At 38.9% G+C, this 23,561-nt stretch overlaps 2 protein-coding genes across 7 annotated transcripts in view; one reads left to right on the top strand and one right to left on the bottom strand.

The window, feature by feature from the left end:
- Window positions 1–8,493, bottom strand: part of KIAA1143 — a 102,583-nt gene extending 94,090 nt beyond the window's left edge. Inside the window, exons 1-2 of one of the 6 annotated variants that reach the window (XM_080386060.1) lie at window positions 8,266–8,493; window positions 6,254–6,413 (exon numbers count right to left, since the gene is read on the bottom strand). In XM_080386060.1, coding sequence (XP_080242186.1) covers window positions 6,254–6,413; window positions 8,266–8,373 — 268 coding nt within the window. In that variant the 5' untranslated portion in view covers window positions 8,374–8,493. The remainder of the gene's footprint in view (window positions 1–6,253; window positions 6,414–8,265) is intronic. The other 5 variants (XM_080386061.1, XM_080386062.1, XM_080386063.1 and 2 more) reach the window with 5 other exon arrangements.
- Window positions 8,494–8,587: 94 nt separating this feature from the next.
- Window positions 8,588–23,561, top strand: part of KIF15 (kinesin family member 15) — a 39,018-nt gene continuing 24,044 nt past the window's right edge. The window contains 12 exon segments of the mRNA XM_080386059.1: window positions 8,588–8,737; window positions 10,437–10,476; window positions 11,787–11,970; window positions 13,031–13,107; window positions 13,796–13,833; window positions 15,346–15,443; window positions 15,829–16,008; window positions 16,697–16,906; window positions 16,992–17,117; window positions 18,530–18,652; window positions 19,363–19,486; window positions 21,096–21,187. Coding sequence (XP_080242185.1) covers window positions 8,719–8,737; window positions 10,437–10,476; window positions 11,787–11,970; window positions 13,031–13,107; window positions 13,796–13,833; window positions 15,346–15,443; window positions 15,829–16,008; window positions 16,697–16,906; window positions 16,992–17,117; window positions 18,530–18,652; window positions 19,363–19,486; window positions 21,096–21,187 — 1,311 coding nt within the window. The 5' untranslated portion in view covers window positions 8,588–8,718.

Below are 23,561 nucleotides of genomic sequence, written 5' to 3'. Positions count from 1 at the left end.
TTACAAGGAACTACCAGCAATAATAAATTGTAGATATGAAAAGCGTACTTCTCAATGGATCCATTTTGAGTTCTGCACGGAAAGCTTGGGTGTTTAGATGCTGTACATGTGATACAGCAGTTTAGAAAGTGTCTACCATAAATTCTGGGAGGGAAAAGTGATTATTTCTGAAAACATGTCACACCCAACCAACCAAAGTGCACTATGTATCATTTTTCTCAGAAGACGGGCCTCATTTTTTGACTTGGAAGTTTAATATCAAGTAATTCCCCTTCCTAATTGTTGCTTAACTACAATGTTTATTTGAAAATCCAGCTCTTCTAACTTAAACAAGATCTGAGGCACAATATAAGCCAAATTCTGGGGGGAAAAAAGCATCTACAAGAAAAATTTCACTCCTGAACAGACCCAGCTGTGCATGTACTTGAGCCAGCGCTGTGGTTTAACCCCAGCTGGCAATTAAGCCCCACACAGCTGCTCGCTCATTCCCCTCCCCAGCGGGCTGGGGGAGAGAATTGGAAGAGTACAAGTGGGAAAACCCACAGGCTGAGATAAAGACAGTTTAATGGGAAAGAAAAGGAAGAAAAGAATGATGATGATGATGATAACAATAATAATAGAATCTGAATGCACAAAACAGGTGATGCACAGTGCATTTGCTCGCCACTCACCAACCGATGCCTAGCCAGTTCCCGAGCAGCAGCCCCTGGCCAGCTTTCGCCCCAGTTTATATACTGAACATGACATCACAGAGTAACGAGTACCCCTATGGCTACTTCAGGTCGGCTGTCCTGGCTGTGTCCCCTCCCAGCTTCTTGTGCCCCTCCAGCCTTCTCACTGGCAGGGCCTGAGAAACTGGAAAGTCCTTGACTTAGTATAAGCACTGCTCAGCAACAACAAAAACATCAGTGTGTTACCAACATTATTCTCATCCTAAATCCAAAACACAGCACTGCACCAGCTGCTAGGAAAAAAATTAACTCTACCCTAGCTGAAATCAGGGCAGGCAGGCAGCATACAGACTGTACATAGTACCAGTATAGCTGTGAAAATAGGACAACCAGCTACTGCACAAGCATGAGAAGCATCAAAAAAATTGTCACTGGACACCCTTTAAAAGAGCAATTACTACATTTTCTTAGAATGATAAACTGAAAACCAAAACCACTAAAAATGTGATGAAAGCATATCCACAAAATAAATCATATAAATGGAAGTCAGAAATTTCAATTTTACTCCCAACTCTCCAGCTACACACATTGTGAACTGCACAAAATAACTGCATTTTGTCTACCAGATAGAGAAACTTATACTTATCATTGTAATATGAATTTAAATGCCTAATAAGAAAAGTGCACAAACAGAGCAAAGCTCAAAAACTCCACCAAATGGCAGCAAGCTTAGCTCTGACTTCCAGGGCCTCAATACTATTTGCAGATCATTCTGTATCAAAGGGAAAGACTTCAGCTCTTGGCCTGGTTAAACACTGTCAAAACTGCATTATATGCTCAAGGACATTCAGCAGGAAGCCTAGGCCAAGTTCAGAGAGCTACGATGTGTTGGCAGTGCTTGACAAGAATGAAGCAGATGAGGAAACACAGTAAGCCTAGCCTTACCTTAGCAACTTGTGGAAAGAGGGAGAAGAGACAGACTATGCTTTTTGAAAGAATATGATGTAGCCGTTCAAGAAATTTGTTAAGATTGTCTTTTCCAGCTGGTAAAAAAACTTCATCCTTGCTCATTTTCCCAGACTCTTATGTGTCAGTTGTCTTTTTTGTTTGTATCGACGATCTCCAAAAACTGACTTGTATTAAGCAATGCTAAGAAGAGACTGAAGAAACAATTGCAGTGTCGGTAGTTTTTAAAACAGAGCCCCGATAAAAGACTGTATCAGTATTACACAGTATGGAAAGCAGGATTTCTGATAAACACACTGAAACACACAAAGCAAAATACAACCAACATAGAAGTTTTACAGGAGAAATAATACAATCCACTTCTGATAAGAGTCAAAAAACTCACTAGCCATTCAAATTCAGGCTGTTCTTAGTCATTGCTGCTTCTACCTGGACCACAAACCTTTACACTGGTTGAGTAAGAGGGGCACAATCAGACAATGAGCTGAAAACTCACTTCACAAGTGACATCAATTTATGAAGCCACAAATTCAGATTTTTTTCTTCTCTTTTAATTGCAAGTTATACATTACAAGAGAAGTAGAAATGAGGGTATGAAAAAGAAACACTGCTCTTCAGTTTACCTAATTTTTTATTTAGTAGTCATTTATGTAGTCAGCAGTACCATTTTCCAACATTTTCTTGTCCACATGGGTCAATGAGGCAACAACAGGAAACACAAAATGCCACTAAACTGGCAGGAACAACAGGAGCAGCACAAACAGTATTTCAAGATATATGTGTATTTGATGATACAGGCTGGAAAAAATTTATGATAACCTGGCAAATTACTTGGTGGTTTCTAAGGTTAGAAGTTCAGGTCAGCTGTTTCAGATGCTCCTTCTAGTATCTTCTGGCCACCCATTTCTATGCATGTCTTTGGAAGCATTCACTACAGGAATTCTGCACACTGGTATCACAAAGATAAAAGTCTTGCTCAAATATTCAGTCTCAATCATTTATGAGGACGCTTGAGAAATTTTTTGTTACTTAAATACTGTAAAATTAGCTTTGATTTAGATTCCTGCTGTTCACACGATGAAAAGCAGCATGAACTTTGTGATACATATCTCATAAAACAGCTGCTTAAGCTAAGGAAAGAGGTCCAATAGCCAAGACAGCACAGACCGTATTCTCCTTGCCTCTCCTGTCTCTTGTGCTCCCCAGCCCCAGCATATTGAATGAGACAAGGACAATATTAAAAGACTTCAAATGACTAAGGACACCTTCTGCCAAATTGGTCATCTGCATGTATCAGAGTGTCCCAGAGGCCAGCTGAACTAGAAAAGCGGTAGAAAAATCAATTCCATAGATTATAATGAATGCTGGGATAAAGTATCTTGCAGTAACTGCCATCTTTTCTTTTGTGCAAATTTGATTTCTCGTAAGACCATTTTTCTTTGTCTCCAAACCAACAGTAACAATTTATAAAATGCTGCATAAAAATACTAAGTAAAACGACTGTTGATAAACAAATTACTTTTTTTAAAAAAAAAAGCTTCTAAGGCCTCCATGGAGAGAAGTATTTCAATATGGAAGGTGTTTTCCCATGTAGGAAAGGTTCAGTCCTAAATAAAAAAGTTCCCTGCAACTATACTGGCAAAAGCCAGCGTACAAGCTTCACTAAATTTTGTTCTGCCTTAAGAAGCAACTAACGCAGGTAGGACATTAATCAGCTTATTTCTGCCAAATCAATGCAAAAGTGTTACTCATCTGTAAAAGAAAATGCAAGTCACAGGAACTGCTGGTGCCTCAAATAAAAAAAAAAAAAGTGTAGCTGTGTCAAACTGGTTGTAGAAGAAAATGAAGGAGAAAGGATGCAAATGAGATATGGAAAATCCTAGAATAACATCCCAAACCAAAGCCTGAGGACAAGGACTTTCAAATTAAGACCATCACTACAGATATAAAAGAGGAGAGGGCAGAACCTCCAAACTGAGTACTTCCCACGTTTTGAAAAACTAACAGTTTCTATTCACAACAGATTAGCAGCACATTACTTATGATCTATCAAAGTGCAGCAGCACTGATGCATGGTGGAAAGGAAGATTATCAACTAGAAAATTTACTTCCCTGCTACCTTTTCAGCTTCACGTCATTTCACTAATGATCTGATTTGGGCTATGTGTTATGGTCTAGTACCCATTAAATTAATTTCACTTTCAACTCTGGGATAAAAATCAAAGTAACAAGAAATTTAATCAAACCATGCAGCATCAAACTTTCTTTATACTTCCCATTTTCAGAACTGACAATTATCCAAAAAAAAAGAAAGAAACACGCTAGTTAAAACACTCTTTATCAAGCTGGAAGTAAACAGCTGTCTAAATACCTGCCTCTGACTAGAAATCTGAATTTAAATCTAAACATCAGACTGACAGTGCAAAGATGGTCAAAGACAAAAAGCCTTCAGCAGGCTGTAGCATCACCCACACCTTCACTGATAATTTCAGTGTCCCATCCACAGCAGAGCAACACAGCACTTAATCCTGTTCATTCCTATAAACAAAAAAAAAAAAAAGAAAAAAAAAAAAGGCCAAGACCTAATGCTGAAAGTAAAGGCAGAGTAACACAATAATGTAGAATAGAGGGCAACAGCCCCTAAAGCCCAATGATTCAACACTCCTGCTAACTATTACTGTGGATTTTTTCCTCCAAATCCAAATTATTACTGAAGGGGTAATAAGCAGAGGTGCCAAAGTCCTACAGGAACTCAATCCCACCATCCTCACTACATACAATTACGTCTTAGGAATATCTTTTTCCACCAAAGTTCAGTTACTCTATTAAAATACACTCCCATTTCATACTGTGTATTCAACTTGGTAGCTCTTTTGGACTTTTTTCACAGCATTGACTCCACCTCAATAGATTCTCCTGGACAACTACTTCTTTTTGCCCAGACTTACAAAATATTTTTTCCTCCTACTGTGATCATTCAAAATTCAAGTTGCTTATATGAAAAGGAAACCAATTCTCAGAAAGAATCATGCCATTTCTTTCCAATAGGTTGAAATTTCTCCCAACACCAGGAGGGTGATCCCACTTTTAAAAGAAATTATGTGACAGCTTTACAAACTGCAACACCAAGCAAGGAATTACATTTCAGTAACAATAGAGCAGGAAGTAAGCTGGAAGCTGAACACATTTTCTCAGAGGAGTTCAAATTATATAAACAATGCTCAACCCACTACCTGGTTACACCAGACATATACATAGGTTACACCTACCTATCTGCAGAAACAAATCAGATTTAGTTTTATTCAGCTTAAAGCTAACCTACATTATAAAAATTAAGAATTTTTCATCAATCCGCTCTTCAAAATTATAAGATTCTCAATGTATCTTCTCCCACAACTATTATTTTATTTCTTCATTTATACCATGTCTGCCATTTAATTTTTAACACATACTTTTACACAGGGACAGCAGAAACCTAAATTTTCAAATACAAATGGCAGAAGAAGACAGAAGCTAAGGATGTCTTATTGATAGCCATGTGCTAGTATCTCAATCTGCTCTAAACTCAATTTACAGCCTTTGTAAGTAGCCACAATGGCTAACCAAGGAAAAGGTCCACAGCTTTTATGAATCACCTTTACATTTGATACCTGTGAGGTTCCAGTTCTATATTCTTCTCAAGACACTTCCACTAGAGACAGTAATAACTACCTTTAATCTGTTGTCTTCTGTCAGGAAAACACAAAAATAAAGCTACATTTCATCACACTATTTGTGAAGATGGAAGTTTTTAGACTCCCAAAGCACTTGCATCAACCATATCTGAATGATGAATACTGACAGAAATTCTTAACATAACTGTATTCATCAGCTATAGTTTCACATCTTTATTGTCTAACTGCAGCAACCTCTCCCATACCACTTCCATCCTTCCATTCTTGAGAAGTCTGTTAAATAATTTAGGTAACGCTTTCTAATTCTTTGTAGCAAAGAAGTATTTTTTTCTACACCTTGCTGTTTGTTGGCACTATTGTATCATCTATTACCTTCAGCTAATCAATTTAGTTTTGCATAATATATTTGCAAGTGACATTACATACTGGGGATGATTTTAAGCAAGTAATAACATGGATAAATCAATTTAAGTGAACACATTACTGAGCTTACACACCTGCCATTCTTTTCACTGAAGCACTAATCTGAGTTTCCTCCTTCTGCCTGGACACTCTCTTTCATGAACTCATACAATTACCTTTAAGGCATGCACTCTGCATCAAATTTGGCTGAACTAATTAATGAGTTCAAAAATTATCATAGGTGATGTCAAAAGATTGTGTACCAGGCCAATGAAAGACCATAACAAAAAAAAACAAACAAAAAAAGGTGGTATTTGGAGGTACGGTGATGCACTATTAAGAAGCACAGAACTGCAACACTATAAAAAGCCAGGCAGCTTGGATATGTACTCAACAACTTCAGATTAGGAATCACGAGTGCAAATTATTTAGCTGAAAAATCCAAAACAATTAATCGAAGGTAACATTAACAGTAGAAAACAGCAAATACCAAGCTCCCTTTGGCTATACAAAGCAAGAAATTAGGAGTTTGAAATTCACCTGATTCATTTGACTTTAAGGCCTCTTTGATTTGCTGTTTAATTTTCATTGCTTCTTCAGCAGTCAAGTCCCCTTTTTTCAGTGTCACCACTTGAGGCTGCTCATCTTCATTGTCACTGCCATTCTCACTATCATCATCTGCAACTGGAAGCTGTTCTCTCTAGAGAGGGAGAAATAAAAGAAATTGTGATCATCACACCAAATCACAGCTGCCAAGGGTGGGCTACTTCTTTTGGTTTCACTTTTGCCATGAGGTTAGCGAGCAGACACCTGTAAGTGCCAGGCCCTCCCAACACACTTTGTCCAAATGACACTCCAATTCTATTGCTAAGACAGCATCCCCTAGGAAAAAAACACAGTATGGGCTCTTTCAATTAGAGACCAAAAGAGCAGGAACTTGGAAGATAAGGAAGTAATTCCTTTTGTTCTTTACTGTACAACACCGTACGCCATGCAACACTAAGAAAATCTTAAATACGTGGCTCCAGATTTGATCCTTCTATGCTGTACTCAAAACAGTGCAGAGAAAGGGAGTCCATGGTGGCCGTTATTACAGCTGCCCAAGCAAATCACTGTAAGCATTACCGACACAAGAGTGTCCCTGTTTCCACTCTCTCAAATTTGTGCTCCCAGTCAGAAAAATCAGTTGGGGTGAAATTTTATGAAAATCAAACTTTCTGACAGGGGAACTTCAGTCCAACAACATAGCGTTTGGCAGTATTAAAGGAACTGAAAACTTCATCAGACAAGTATAGGTAGTATTACCAAAATCCATTGAATTTACCAAGATATAGACAAAATGCAATCTTCTTTCTTTTGGAAAGTTTGTACTAACTTCACTAACGGCATAATTTTATCATAAATTCTAGCTCATCAGAAATTTCTTTTTTTAAGAAATCCTTGTAACTATTACTTTACTGACCAGTCTGGAGAGATTAGGTGATAATGGCCTCTTCAGCTTAAGATCCACAATATACTAGAATTTAACCTTAAAAAAAAACCCAAACAAAAAAAAAAATCCAAAAAAAAAAGGCAAATGGAGCAAGTGGTGAAAGTCAATACACTGATTTTTTGTGATCAAAGGTATTTTCACAAATAACTTGTATACCCACAGTGGCATGATTCAAAACAAGGCCGTAACAATGAGCCACTGGTGGGGGACTTTTGCCAGGTTGTTTTTCAGCTGCGTGCAGGTCACGGTAGGATCATCCAAACATTTGTGCAAGTACAACTACAGTGCAAATTTAAACCTCCTCCGTCATCAAAAAGAAACAAGGACTTTGGATGTATTACAGTAATGCCAGGCCTCTTTCTTAAGGCATCTTGTAAATCCATAGCTAGCAGGAAACACATGCAAAAGCACACTGTAAACATAAAAAAACAGTACCCTCCCCCCAAAAAAGGCTGCCTTTTCACAAGCTGGTTCAAAGCCTACTGCCCCTGTCCTGCCTTCCTAGCCACCACACGTGAGCACCTGTCTGCTCACCTATACCAAGATTACGTGTAACTCCCTTCCAATACATTTTTTTTTACTATTAAACACTTTTCTTTCTGCTGCCTGGGCTCTGTAGGCCTGGGACATCACTGCTCTTTCCCCGCTGCCTCCCCAGACCGCTCGGGAGCTGACAGAGCAGCCGGGCACCACGGTCACTGCGGCTGCAATTATCACAAGCAGCAATGGGGAGGCGCACTCCAATTTGTTGTTCTGAATGCCCAACACCGAAGCAAAAACAAGTTACAAACATAGTTTCTGTTACTTTCAAGCGGTAACTACTGTCCCCCCGCCACCCTACGGGGACAAAGCGCTGCTTCCCCACCGCCCTTGCTTTAGGCCCGAGGGGGTGCATCGTGGCACTAGAGGCCCCTTGAAGCGGGCGCTGCCCCTTCCCACCCCGGGAAGCCCGGCCGCAGGCGCAGGCAGCAGGGCCGGGGCTGGAGCCCACGGGCAGGGAGCCGAAGGCGGCCCGGGGCGGGGAGGGCTGCAGTGCCCGAGCGCGGGGCCAGGCCGTTACCTTGGTTTCCACCGTGGGCCCCTCCCGATACCCGACCTGCCGCTTGAAGCGGCTGAGAAAGGCGGGCTCGGCCGGCCGCACGTAGGAGACCTGGTTCCGTTTGCTCATGGCCGCTGCCCGCGCCCCGGCCGCGCCCCGCCCCGCCCCCGCCAGCCTCCCCGCCCGCTTCCGGGCCGAGTGGGCGGCAGAGGACGGCGGCCGCAGTGGGACAGAACAAGGGCGGCCCCCGCGGCTTCACAGCTCCGCCGTCACGTGCGGGGGCCGAGGCACTTGCAGCCAATGGCGGGAGAGAAGGCGGAGCGGGGAAGGGCGGATGTGGAGTGAAATGGCCGCGCCCGTGCTGGCGTTGGGGGGTGTGACGTGTGACGTTGTCCGTGGCTCTTCGCGCTAAATTCAAACATTCCGCCATTTTGGGAGGCAGTGGGCGGAGAGGTGCTGGGGCTGGCGAGCGCCATGGCCCCCGGTATTAGAGGTGAGGAGGGCCGGCATGGCCGTGGGGCCGTGCAGGGGCTGCGGGGCGTTTTCCTGCTGTGCAGGAAGCTGGTGGGGGCCGGGGCAGCTCGGTGAGGAGGCTCTGCCCTGCGGGGCGGGCCGCCTCCGGTGGGCATCGCCATGGGGCGAGAGCTAACGGCGTGCGGGCTCGCTGCGGGCCGGTGCCCTGGGGCTGCGGTGCTGGAGGCCGCGCAGGGCAGCCGGCTGCCCCCCGGCGGGGCTGGGGCAGGGAGCGCTCCCCCCCGCCCCGCTCCCGGCGGCACCCCTGGCCCCGGTATCCCCAGGGGCTTCTCGCGGCTGGCAGGCGTGAGCAGCCCTCCCGAGCGGCAGGGCTTTACAAAAGCCTCTTGCTCTCAGCTGCCCCGCCTTTATCAGTTCGTCTTCCGTAATTTTATCGAACTTTAACTAGCTGTGGTGGTTGTAACTGTCGTCTTTTGCGAGTTAACAGCCCTTTAAAATGGGAGCTAAAGGATGGTTAGCCGGGAGTCTGTCACTTCCCAAGGTACAGGCTGTACAAGTACCTATCGGTCTGATTTCAGCTGTAAAATGTGCAGCTTTTCTTGTCCCGGGTCGTTTTGATACCGTTGTGCATTTAAAGACTGAATTAGGAGCTAGCACATTTCTCAAATGTTATTGTGTGAATCAAAGCAGGTAGGGCTGCGTAGCAGCAGCAGGGTATTCGTGTAGTGTGAATGTAAATGAAGTTAGTACCTGTGCACATCTTTATGGCCTAAAAGAGATACTCCTATGATGAAACCTGTGTGCTTTTAGAGACTTTATAAGGTATTTATTATTGGAATATTTTGGTAAATAATCTTTCACTGTCATTTTACTTCTAAAATTTTATTACATTAGTTATTATTTTTACTAACTTATGTGAAATAATTTCATGTCAGATTCACCCTTAAGTAAAAAATAAGTTGCAGTATCTACCTGTGGGGTGGTACGTGCCGTCTCCTTGAAATGTGAAGCTGTGCAAAACGATGCTCATACATACAGGAGAGTTTTATGCATTACTAAGTGCTCGATATTGCTTCGTGAAAGTAATATAGTGCCTCGGTTGTGCATGTTTAGGAAACTGTGGTTTTTCAGTCCTATCTGTGAAACTATTTCATGCTGTATTATCAGCAGTGAGTTCACAGTTTTTTAAATATAATGGGAATATATAATGAAATATAAATATATATTCATAGATATACTGTATAGTATGCTATATATAATATGTATATTATATATAGTATTTAAAATCATATGCATGTCATACTTTATAATAATTAAAGATTATGCAATTATAATATATAACTATATTTATAATATTATATGTGTATTTTAAATTTATTTATATAAACATATGTTTATGTTCCTAATCCTCTAAAACACTTGGAAAACATTATATATGTTAATTTCAGAGACTACTCATTGCACAGACATTTACAAGGGGGTGTGTGCTGACATTGCAGGACTGCAGCTTTATCATTGCAAGAAACAGCAGACTTTCTGCCAAAGGAACATAGTTGCTAAATGTTTTTGTGCCATTCTGATTCACGCATAAAACTGATAGTTACAAGACTCTCCATTTATCTCCCTCAGTACTGCTCACGATATTTTCTATTTAAATGGGGGTTTTGAGCCATAATTTTATCATGTTTATTTTTTGTGTGTTTCACTTCTATTTTTAGATTTACGTGACTCTGCATTACCTTTGTTGAATTCGCCCAGGTAAAGTAGTATTGACTGGTTCTCATATGTGAAGAATCACATTGCAAAAAGATTGCAAACAAAACCTTGTATATCTTTGTGAATTAATGTAAAAGTTTTTTCTTTCAGTATTTCACTGCACAAGATTATTGCCTTTCTCTCCTTTCCTTAAAAGTTTTCTAAAAAATGTTCTATTAATAAAAGTGTTGTTCTGAAGTATCAAGTTCCTTTTGGAATGCTGCCATGTAGTAAATTCTCATTTGTCCACTAACTCTGCAGCTGGACTCTAGAATTTCTCTGAAGTGACATTCCATAAAGAACTTCAATTCTGTGATGGAGTTCTAAGCTAAAACAAAAAGCCCTTCTCCAAATACAGTTTCTGCCACATCTCAGAATAATACTGTTTAATGAAAACATATTTGGCAAATCAGCGTGGTGTGTCTTAAATCTGGTATAACATCTTCCCTTTCTCAGCTGCTTCCTGTTCTTTTTTTTAGTCCTTTCCTCTGCCATTCTCCAACCCCACGTTTTAGTCATGAAATCCTACCACTTTCAAAATTATTCTGTTCCTTTCTCTTGTTTACCAAAAGGAAAAATCAATAACAGTTATAATACCTTCATGCTATAACTTCCTTCTGGGAGAGAATTACTTAAAATCAAAGTTTGCTACTGCTTCATTTAAGAATTTAATTCTTTAGTATTGTATCAGTATATTAGTATTTATGCCAGAACTCCTCAAAGCTTTATCATAATGGTCATGCACAGTTACTTATTCAGACTAGATTTACTGGTACATCCACTCATAAATGTGATGAAATGGGTTAGGGAGCTTTTAGATCTATGTGCTGCTGTATTTTATCAGACTCACGGATCAAGAATTGATTATTCTTTCCCTTCGTGTGAACAGCAAAGAAAATGCTGGTAACTTTCTTGCTGGAGCGTAGCATCATCTGCTCAATTTGTAAAGTCTGTTATAACTTCCAGTGGTAAGAAGGATGATTGAAGCCCATAGTCTTAGAAACTATTGAAACCTTTATAGTAACACTGGTTTTATATTTGTTCACTGTGAAATGTGTTCTTTTAGAGCTAAAGTTATATGCAACAACTGTAAATTCCAGTCACTTCATGTTCTTTGGTTTTAAATCTGACACATTGTTACCTTTAATAAATCTGTGGCTTGTAGTGAATTGATGTGTACAGTGAAGAGCAGTGTATTTTCAGAAGAGACGTTTGTATGAGTTCACATGCTTAATCTGATTTTTGTGATTTAATTTTGTCAAACAGCTGATAGATCTATTTCAGAATAATCTAATGCATAAATATTTATTTAGTGTTGAAGATGATGCTATCAAAGTTTATGTGAGGGTACGTCCTCCTTCAGAGGGAACTGCATTAACTGATGGAGATCAAGGATTGTGTTTATCTGTTCTTTCATCAAATACTATCCGTCTGCATTCGAAGCCTGAGCCAAAGATCTTCACTTTTGATTATGTTGCAAATATGGAAACAACACAGGTAATAACTTTCAGAATCTCTTAACAGTGTTGCATCCCTCCCCCATTTTGCCAACTACTACACTAAACCTTTCTAAAGATGTAATGCCTTAAGTCGTATTTTTTTGCAGTGGTAAGATTGGTAATAAGTAGTTATAATACAGAAATGTTGCACAAAATTGTTTTCTCTAATAGTTTTAATGTATTTTTTTACCCATTAATTTCTTTAATCAAAGTTTGCATTAAAGTTGAAGTTTCTATTTGTTGATGCTACAGTAACACTGTAGACAGAAGATAAACCTGCCTGTTAATACAAATGTATAAAAATAACTGGCAGTCAGTAGATGATATTAAAGATGTGATTTGTATATTAGGAACTTATGAGTTTATATTCTCTTTCTTTTTATTCTATTTCCTTTTTATACATTTGCCTTTTAAACAGATGGATTGTTTATCTGGGACAGGTAATACCGAAAGGAAAATCCTTCAATTTAATTTTTGTAATATTGCATCTGAAATTCTGAATATAACTTTAATTCCTTTAACACTTTAATTCCCTTTAACTTCTGTTTAAAAAAAAAAAAAAAATCCCCCAAAAACCTACCCACTGTAGACAGTTAGCTGTAGCTAGGATCTTCTTGCAGATCTAAGAGAAATACATGAAAGCAGATGAGACTTAACTATTGTGTAGATTTGTTGAAAATGCCATTGTGTAGTGGCAAATGTTGAAACTTAACGAGGTTTGATCAATGTCATAGGCTCAGTTTTGACCTACTGATGGTATAAACCACATAATGCAATCAAAAACACTGGACCAAAATTAATATATATTTTTGAAAGCTGTTACTATGATGCTGGTTTATTTTTCTTTCAGTTTAGCAAGGAATAAAACTTTTTCAGAGGGTGTGATTTGTGACACAAAGACTTAGTATGTATTGTTTTGCTCCAGGACTCATGATACAAGTCTTAACCTTAAGGAATGCATCTATTTTATACATTATAAAGTTATGGTATAGAAAACGCTGATAGAGATACTTAAATGAGTGGTGCCAAATGCCTTCTCTTTTTCCCCTTGTCCCCAGGAGTCAGTCTTCTCAAGTGTGGCCAAAAATATTGTTGAATCTTGTATGAATGGCTACAATGGAACCATCTTTGCATAGTAAGTCATTTAATGGTATTTCATAGCAATTGCAAAAATTTGAGGTGGCTGTGATAATAAGGAGTAGAGGTTTTAAGTGCTACAGCCTGCTTAATGTTACAGTAATCTTTGAAAGTGCTTCATTAGTGCAACACAACATAAGAAACGTTCTTGCAATATTGAAGAGTACTTCTTATTCCTCTTCTGGAGGAATCTATTTGTAGGTGTTATGCTTCTAATACTTAAAAGACAATAATGTGGATTGTAAACTTATTTCAACTTTACTATTGTTTGTCTAAAAACTAGAGGTTTTATTGTACTGTTAAAGAGAAAGCTAGTAAGTTTTGATATGTCCTTAGAAAAATGGAATGAAAATAACTTTAACTTGATACTTGGTCCACTCAGCTCTTTAGTGAGCCTTAACTGCTTCTGGGAAAACTCAGGAAAAATAATTTTAACTTTCAAAATGTTTTCGAGGTAGAAATATACCCATGACTAGTAGTAGGAATATCATTATATTAATTTAATATTTCTTCATTTTGAAAACTGAGTAAACATGTTGGTCAAAAATGCTAACTTGAAGGACTGACCTAATCAAAATTTACTGGTTTGAGCTGTGAGTTCTCCATATAAGATGCAGATTAATAAAAAAATCACAGCCAGAATAGAGCTTTATCTGACTCTTTTTGTTGTTGCTTTTCTTTGTTAGTGGCCAGACTGGGTCAGGAAAAACCTTCACTATGATGGGTAAGTGCATGAGAGAGCTTAATCTTTCAGTGGTTTCTAAATGTTTTTTTTGTCTTGAGTTGAAACCTTGTCTTGTTCAAACACAAGGGATGATTTAGATTTTTGTCTTCCTGCAGATAACTTTAAAGTTTAAGAAACAGTGTAGTACTCAGTGTAGTTCTTGCTTTATATCAAAAGACTGATGTATAGATACTCTCATCTGTCTTTTTGAAAATGTAGGTTTTTCTTCTGGAGAAGAGAGGAGAGAAGCTTTTCATTTAAATCAAACAGTAATTTTTCTCAAAACTTTCTGAAAAATGAGTGTTCTGCTGGTTTCCATTTTTGGCTGATGGGCCTTGCATGTGTAGAAAAATATTCTAGTTTTCCATATTAAAATATATTTAGGTTTTCAGAATAACTACTTCCTACCCAACTAGGTGTTTAAGGCCTCTCTATGTATGAAGGGCTTCCTTTGTAATCTTGTTCTTCGTACAGTGGTGATTTTTAATGCATTAATATTGTGCTTGACATCGGAAAGTTACTGAGATAATCAAAACCAGTTTGGCTGACATTTTTTCAAGGACTACATAAAAAAATGGATGGGTGCAAATCCACCCCATCTTCCTGGTTCTTAAATTGTGGTTAGGTATCTGTATTGGCATACTTGCACATTTGTACATGTTTTCTATGGAAGTCCAAGTAGTATATACTATTTTAGACTTAGGTAACCTATGGACAGGTAAAATAAACTTCAACAAGGATCAAGGCCAATGGGATCCTGGGGCATATCAGGAGGGTCGTGGCCAGCAGGTCAAGGGAGGGGATCCTCCCTCTCTGCTCTGCCCTCGTGAGGCTCCATCTGGAGTGCTGTGTCCAGTTCTGGGCTCACCAGTTCAAGAGAGATAGGGAACTGCTGGAGGGAGTCCAGCGGAGGGCTATGAAGATGATGGGGGACTGGAGCATCTCCCCAGTGAGGGAAGGCTGAGAGAACTGGGCCTGTTCAGTCTGGAGAAGGGAAGTCTGAGAGGGGATCTTATCAGTGTCTGCAAATATCTAAAGGGTGAATGTCAAGAGGACGGGGCCGGGCTCTTTTCAGTGCTGCCCAGCGACAGGACAAGGGGCAACGGGCGCAAACTGCAACATAGGAAGCTCCTTCTGAATGTGAGGAAAAATCTCTACTTTGAGGGTGATGGAGCCCTGGTACAGGCTGCCCAGAGAGGTTATGGAGTCTCCTCTGGAGACATTCAATACCACCTGGACACGACTGTACAACCTGCTCTTGAGAACTTGCTTTAGCAGAGGGCTGGTCTAGATGATCTCCAGAGATTCCTTCCAACCCTGATCATTCTGTGATTTAGACTACATATAAATATGATTATGGAACATTATCTTAGATCTTGAAAGTTTATTTTATTGCATTTCTTTGGTGGTTTTGCCATAAACTGACTAAAACATGGTTGCTGAAGTCTTCTATAATGATATCTTTAAAAGGTCAACCTTACTAATTATTTTTTTAATTAAAAATCCCTTTAGGACCATCTGATTCTGATAATTTCACTCACAGTCTGAGAGGTGTCATTCCACGGAGCTTTGAATACTTGTTTTTTCTTATTGAACGTGAAAAAGAAAAGGTACGCTTATTCTATACTTATTGCAGTGAATGTAATGTCTCAGACTAAAGATTGGTTAAGGATGTTTGGTAAGCCAGGTATGTAGCAGTTAAATTTCCAGAATTATTGTCAGGTTGCATCAAATTTATCAAGGAGAAATGCTTGAATCTAGTACTCTACCAAATTATGCTACACATTATTCAGGCACCAATGTGCTTTGTATTTTGAGTCTAAAAATACATTTAGGTTTCTGGATGTTGGTTGTCATCTGAGCATCAGAAATGTGTAATATGCAGAATATATATGCAAACTAGTAGGTTTAGATATGTGTAGAAAGAGACTCATTGCAGTACAATGCCAGACTTAATTAAGCAAATCTGTTTGAGTAAATTACTGTGTTTTTCAGGCTGGCAGTGGAAAGAGTTTTCTCTGCAAATGCTCATTTATTGAAATCTACAATGAACAGATATTTGACTTGCTAGATTCTGCTTCAGCTGGACTCTTTCTCAGAGAACACATCAAGAAGGGAGTCTTTGTTGATGGTGCTGTTGAACAGGTGTTGTCATCTGCTGCTGAAGCATACCAGGTATTTTTTGTCACTTTTTAATGTTGGGACTATTTATCTTGATGCTTATTTGGTAAGTAATCCTCTTTGATTAAAGCACATACTACTTTTGCAGTGTCTGTGACTCCCTCTTCCCCTAACTCTGTACTCCAAAAAACAGTATAAGAAGCTGTTTCTAGGCAATGCTTCCTGGCTATCCCACACATGTAAGAAATCATAGTTCTGGAGTTTGGAATATATGAATTGCAATTACAGTAATCTTTCCCCTAATGCTTGCCTTCCATGTCTCTGAAATGGCAATAGAAAACTATATATCCTGCTAATTAGGCAGCATGTGTGTTCCAGAAATTGTCAGGTTTGTTTCTTCATGAATGTGACACATACACACAGTACTTCTGTGACTTTAAATATTTTTTTCCTTGTGTACTGCTAACATATACTAGTATTGGATATGTTAGCCTTTCAAATAGTAATGGCATTCTTGGAGGAAAGAAGTGAGTATTATAATTATTTTTTTATTAAGCTTGACTGTAGGGGGTGTTTTTCACTTTTAAAATACTTCTATTGGAAAAAAAGTAAAAGTCCTTGTCCTTGAGATTTTTTGAAAGCTGTTGCACTGAAGTATGCTTACTACTGCTTGTCACCTGTATGTAACTACAGGGTACTGTCTGAGACACTTGATATCATTTGACATCTTTTTCATGCCTAGGTCTTAACTATGGGCTGGAGAAACCGTCGTGTAGCATCAACCTCAATGAACAGAGAATCCTCAAGGTCACATGCAGTTTTCACTATCACAGTGGAATCCATGGAGAAAACCACTGAGGTTGTTAACATTCGGTCTTCCCTTCTTAACCTGGTAGACTTGGCAGGATCTGAGAGACAGAAAGACACCCATACAGAAGGACTGAGGTTAAAGGTTAGTTCTTTAATATCTGTGGCATCTTTCTTTTTTCAGAGGTACTGCCCTGTTCCATCCACCAATCTTCTATTTTTCTTTTTAGGAAGCAGGTAACATAAATCGATCACTAAGTTGCCTGGGCCAAGTAATCACAGCACTTGTTGATGTGAGCAATGGAAAACAGAGACACATTTGTTACCGGGATTCAAAGCTCACTTTTCTGTTACGGGTAATATATATCTTCTGGATTTTATATGCTGCTTGGGATGTAGAAATAAATATTTGCTTGGGTTGGTACTTTTACTGTAAAAAGCTGAACTCGGGTACATTAAAAATTTGTTTAAATATTGGGCAGGTAGAAGAAAGCTTGAAAAATACCTTTTTTCCTCAACAGACTTCCAGCCAGTTTCTTGCTGTTAGCTAAAGACAAACTTACTTATGCTTGTAATCTCCTATTACAAGTTTGCAAGTTTTAAAGAAAAAGTGTACACTTTTATCCCTATAACTTAGGAAACACTGTTATCACAACATAATATTTAGAGCTGTGTTGAAACATTTGACAGGATCTCCCGAATTAGCCTACAAGTGCTAAGTGTTGGTATGATGTTAAGAATTGGATAAATTGACAGTTTCCTACCTGAGAGTTTATGGGCTATTTTCAAGATGAAGAGAAAACAAAGGTGGAAGCAAAGATTTGTTGGATGCCAGCTCTCACCAAAACTCTATGAACACTAATAGATAAAATCTGTAATATATTTTTGTATTATAATATAGCACTTGTAACACGAATGCTGTATTATGTACAACACAGTATTGTTATGATCGCAACAAAATTTCCCAATCATTCCATCCCTGTTCTATGTATATCTTGTAGTTCTTCAGAGGTTCATGGTTCTATTTTTCCAGTGCAACCCAAAATACATAGAAATTGGAAGAGAATTGCAACTGTATGAGCTGTTACTTGCTTAAGTGGTTATTTTTTTAGGTGGCTGTACTACAAAGAAGTCCACAAACACGAACACTTCTGCTAGTGAAGGGGAATGCTATTGAGGCTTGTGAGCTATTTTGTAGCACTAGACTTTTAGTCTCAGGTGTAACTCCAGAGATTTGAGAGCTACTTGTTCTGACTGCATGGAAATATCTGAAGACATGCATGTAAAAGGGAGAGCTTCCTTTTATATCCTTGGTCAAGAAGCTGTTTTGTGATTTGTTTTGGCAGTTGCCACCAGAGAATGGGTTGGAATGATCAACAGGCTAGCTGATATTCAAAATAACGTGAATACCAGTCTGCTAATTACCAAGATTAAAGTGAAATATCTACCTTATTCCCTGATATTTTTTTTCTGGCTTTTTTTTTTCCTCTCCCTGCTGTTCAGGTGTAAAAAATAAGAAAAAACATCTCAAATTGTTGATAAGTAATATAGTCAAGGTTTTGAAAACCTAAATAAAGTCTTTATTTACAGTTACATCCTTCATACTCACATTTGAAATAAAATTTCAGAAAATTACCTAGTGTGGGGATTTGTTAAATAAAATACCTTCTGCAATTTGTTCAAAATGATACGCAGTAGCTCTTAGGTGGTGGCTTCCTGCTGTTAACAAAAACATGCAAATAAGGCTAACTTCCATGTTTTTAAATAGGATTCCCTTGGTGGTAATGCAAAAACATGTATAATTGCAAATGTTCATCCAGGATCCAGGTGTTTTGGTGAAACATTATCTACTCTTAATTTTGCTCAGCGAGCAAAGTTGATTAAAAACAAGGTAAGAGAGTTACTCAATGTCTTTACTGCAACAAACTATTTCTTGTCATTTAAACTACACATCTGCAAACAGGGTCACTTCATTAGTGAAGGCACAGGTGTATTTCAATTTAAATGAATATAACATTTAGGAAAGCAAGTTTAGTATTTTAAAATGTTATGATAAATGACTTTTCAAAAGGACTCGTTAGTTTTTGATTATGAATAGAATACAACAGTTGGAGACTAGGTAATGACTGATAAGTGTGCATGCTTTGCTTGTTCTCAGAGCACTTGATTAGAAGAAGTAAAATAAATCTGTACTAAAGATTAAAATTGTAAAAAAAAAAAAAATAAAAAAATAATATTTCAGTGCATCTAGTTTTTGTATATGCTAATACCCAAAATGTAATTTCTCATGAGTGGGTTTTGAAAGTATGTTCACATCTGGCTGGAAGCTACTGTCTTCAATGTATACTACTTTGTTGGTTAAAAAGAGCCAGACAAAATTCTGCAGAAAACATAATTATTTTTTTAACTACTATTTTTAGTTAAAGTGCAACTTAGTTTTTCTCAGTAAATGGAACATTGATTTTCCTATGAGTTCTCCCTTTCCTAAGATGGAAAGATTTCTCAGTAGTTTTGCTGCTTTGAAGTCCTTGAGTATTCTCTTATCCTGTAAGATTTTTATTTGTACCTTTTCCTGTTTTTCTTTTAACGTATTTATGAAAGGCTGTGGTAAATGAAGACACACAAGGAAATGTGGGCCAGCTGCAAGCTGAGGTCAAGAAGCTGAAGGAGCAGCTTGCTCAATTTACTTCAACGCCATCCATGCGTGATGTTTCTGTATCACAAGGTAAGAGCTGGGGGTGAGGGGAGAGAGAGCTTGCTACTTTTGTAGCTTGCAGTGTTGGAGCCTTGTGCAATTCATTAAGTTTCTGAACAATTAATATTTTTGTAGGAACTGACCTACAGAAGCTGGATTAGTCTTATGAATCCCATTGCCTGTATTTTTGTCTAACAATCTGCAGAAACTGTTAATGTTTTTATTTTCTTCCTCTCATAACTTTGTGTACTGGACTAATGTGGTGTTAACTAATAAGTAGAATACTTTTTTTGGTTCATATGAGTATACTACCTAATCCTTTAAGTAACCAGAAGTTTGCATGTGATTGCTTGTGCATTTTGGTCGGAGGCAGGGCACTAAGGTGTTTGATAATGCTGCATCCTTTTTAAGCTCAGGACTGGATTTTTTTCCTCTTTTTACCCCTTCAAGAAGATCCTAAGAAGGACATTTGCCTTACATTGATATCAATCTTTTACTGAAAGACGGTAATAGGGTTTATGTGATTATTTTTTTTTCTTCCAGCAGCTTTGCACTAGGCTATTGTATCTGCAATATAGATCCAAGCACAGCTTTCTACTGTTTATACTTCCCACTGAAATACGCTACCTCATAATATTTAATTACAAGGTAGTAAACTTGGTCTTCTAATGGTTACTGTGTTCCTCAGTCAAGTCTTTCCTGACCTTGCCAAGAAATAGAAGATATAGCAATAGAAGTTAGACTTGTCTAATATAAAGCATCTGTGGTTGAGTTTTTACACATTTAACCAGTAAAAGCAAGTAATTGATTATGATTATGTGACAAAGGGCTTAAAAATGTTTAGACCCGAGGGAAAGCAAGTGATGATGCTTAAACACAGAGAGGGGTTTATGCACAATTTAAATATATTATAGCTGTGTTTAGTCTGTGCAGTTAAAATGATGTTGGTAATATTAGATCGTGCAAATATGAAATCTGGTCACTAACTACTTTAAAAATATGACAAAATTTTTAATATATTAAATTGCAAGAGAGTAGTTTTTATGCATCTAGATACTATGTTGATTAGTATTCCATAAATAAGTAGTCTTACCTGCGTGAGGATATTCAGGAAAACTATTTTGAATTAATTTCTGAAATGGACTAGTTAAGCCCTTTTAATCCCTTGTGTGGACGTTTTCCTTCCAGATGAAATCACTAATTGTCCGTATAATTCATGCTTATTTTCCTGAATTTCCTTCTCATAAACCAGTTAGTCCACTTCTAATATGTGCAGACTCTAATAATAATACCAATAATGGCTTAGTGTTACTGAATTAATTTCAGAGGGGTTTTGCATTTTATAGATACACTCAGCTGAACAGGCTGACTGTTTTATTTTAACAAGTTCACTGTAAAGCCATTTAATGCTTGAACAACTGTTAATTATACAGTTATGTATATTGACTCTTCTTTATCAGCACTTGCAGGAGACTAGGAATTACTGTCTAAACTTCTTTGCTCAGAGTATGGCATATGATCTTTGTAGAGGAATTACACTGTTCTTAATGTGACAGCTGCGTAAAGAAAATTTATGTAGGAATCTGTTAACTGGTATTTTAATAAATACGGCATTTGCTTTTTTTTACTTAAACCACAGGTGCTGTTGAAAAAGGGAAAAACAACATAAATTACATGAATAACTTTATTGAAGCAATGTTGTTTTGGGAGAAATCGGAAGGTGAAAAGAAGGTAAGAAAGCACTAATATTTCTAAGTGCACTCTGTGCTCTCTGAGAGACTAGTGAGCATGTTGAAACTGACCCTTTTGATGATTATTCTTTGTTTTTGAATAAAAAATAATCTGTTCAAAGATAATAAGGCTTGGTAACAAGGAAACTTACCTTAAATGTCACTTGACTAAAATCTGTAGTCCTCAGGAGGACTGCAAGGATGTCATGAGGTTATGCAGGAAGACAAGTAGAAAAATCAAAGCCCAAACAGAAATTAATCTAGTTACTGCTGTAAAAGACAGTAGAAAAATGTTTCTGTATGTACATTAGCAATGAAAGGAAGGCTAAGGAGAATCTTCATTCTGTATTGGATGTAGGGGGAAAAATAGTGACAAAGGATGAGGAAAAGTCTGAGGTACTTACTACGTTCTTTACCTCAGTCTTTAATGCTAAGACCAGTTGTTCTCTGGGTACCCAGCCCCCTAAGCTGGAAAACAGGGATGGGGAGCAGAATGAAGCCCCCATAATCCAAGAGGAAATGGGCAGTGACCTGCTATACTGCTTAGACACACAAGCCTGTGGGGCCTGATGGGATCCACCCAAGGGTACTGAGGGAGGTGGCAAAGTCTTTGCTGAGCTGCTTTCAATCATTTATCAGCGGTCCTGACTAACTGAAGATGTCCCAGTTGGCTGGAAGTTAGCATATATGGTGCCCCTCTACAAGAAGGGCCAGAAGGAGAATCCAGGGAATCACAATCTGACCTCAATGCAGGGGAATGTTATGGAGCAGATCATCTTGAGTGCCATCATGCAGCATATGTGGGACAACCAAGCGATCAGCCCCAGTCAGCATCAGCTTATGAAAGCAGGTCCTACTTGACTAACCTGGTCTTCTATGACAAGGTGACCCACTTAGTGGATGAGGGAAAGGCTTTGGATGTTGTCTACCTGGACTCCAGTGAAGCCTTTGATATGGTTTCCAGCATTCTCCTGGAGAAACTGGCTGCTTGTCTTGGATGGGTATACTGTTCGCTGGGTAAGAACTGGCTGGATGGCTGGGCCCAAAGAGTGATTGTGAACGGAGTCAGTCCTGTTGATGGCTGGTTTCAAGTGGTGTTTCCCAGGGCTCAGCACTGGGGCCAGTTCTGCTGAATATTTTATCAATGATTGGATGAGAGGATTACATACACCCTGATAAGTTTGCAGATGACACTAAGTTGGACAGGAGCATTGGTCTGCCTGAGGGATCTGGACAGGCTGGACTGATGGACCAAGGCCAACTATATGAGGTTCAACAAAGCGAAGTGCTGGGTCCTGCGCTTGGGTCACAACAATCCTACACAATGCTACAGGCTGGGGGAAGAATGACTGGAAAGCTGCCCAGCAGAGAAGGATCTGGGGGTGTTGGTTGGCAGCTGGCTGAACACTAATGGGCTGTATGCCCAGGTAGCCAAGAAGGCAAATAGCATCCTGGCTTGTATCCAAAATAGTGTGGCCAGCAGGACTAGGTAAACTGCAGGTCAAATACTTTGGGCCCGTCATTACAGAACATTAAGGTGCTAGAGTGTGTCCAAAGAAGGGCAGTGAAGCTGGTGAAGGGTTTAGAGCACAAGCTGTAGTGGGGTGGCTGAGGGAATGGGAGTTGTTTAGCCTTGGAGGAAAGGAGGCTCAGGGGAGACCTTATCACTCTCTACAATTGTCTGAAAGGTGGTTGTAGTGAGGTGGCTGTCAGTTTCTTCTCCCAAGTAAAAGTGATGGGACAAGAGGAAATGGCTTCAAGTTGTGCCAGGGGAGGTTTAGATTGGATACTAGGAAAAATCACTTCACTGAAAAAAGGGTTGTCAAGCACTCGAACAGTCTGCCCAGGGAAGTGGTTGGATCACCATCCCTGGAGGTATTTGAAAGACCTGTAAATGTGGTGCTTGGAGACATGGTTTAGTGGTGGATCTGGCAGTCTTAGGTTAACAGTTGGAATCAATGATAATAAAGGTCTTTTCCAGCCTAAGCGATTCTGTTCTTTCAACTTCAGACAAGCCATAGGGTAGCTTTCATAAGATGTTTTGTTTTAGGGGGTGGTTTGTTTACTGAGATTTTCTAACAAAAAAATTGAACAGAACAACAAACTTCTGTTGTTCTTAATTTTAAGCACATCTTTGAATGTGTGGACTAACAGTCTTTTTTGAAGCAAACCTGCTAGTCATTCCTGTTTTATTGTGCTTTTGTTCATGTCATGGTGCAGTACTGAATCAGCCAAAATTGCTTATCTTTGGGGTTTTTTTAAAGAAAATTAACTGAAACTGGCACTCTAAGAGCACATCAGATGTGCTTAGGTTACCAGATCATTCTGAACTTCCTAGATGAAGTTTTTGCAACAGTGTGTGATTTGGGTTCTTG

This window comes from Falco punctatus (assembly GCF_963210335.1).
Source record: "Falco punctatus genome assembly, chromosome: 4".
In the NCBI taxonomy this organism is placed as follows: Eukaryota; Metazoa; Chordata; class Aves; order Falconiformes; family Falconidae; genus Falco; species Falco punctatus.
The sequence above is the reverse complement of the archived record's forward strand: the minus strand, read 5'-3'. Positions and strand labels throughout refer to the sequence as shown.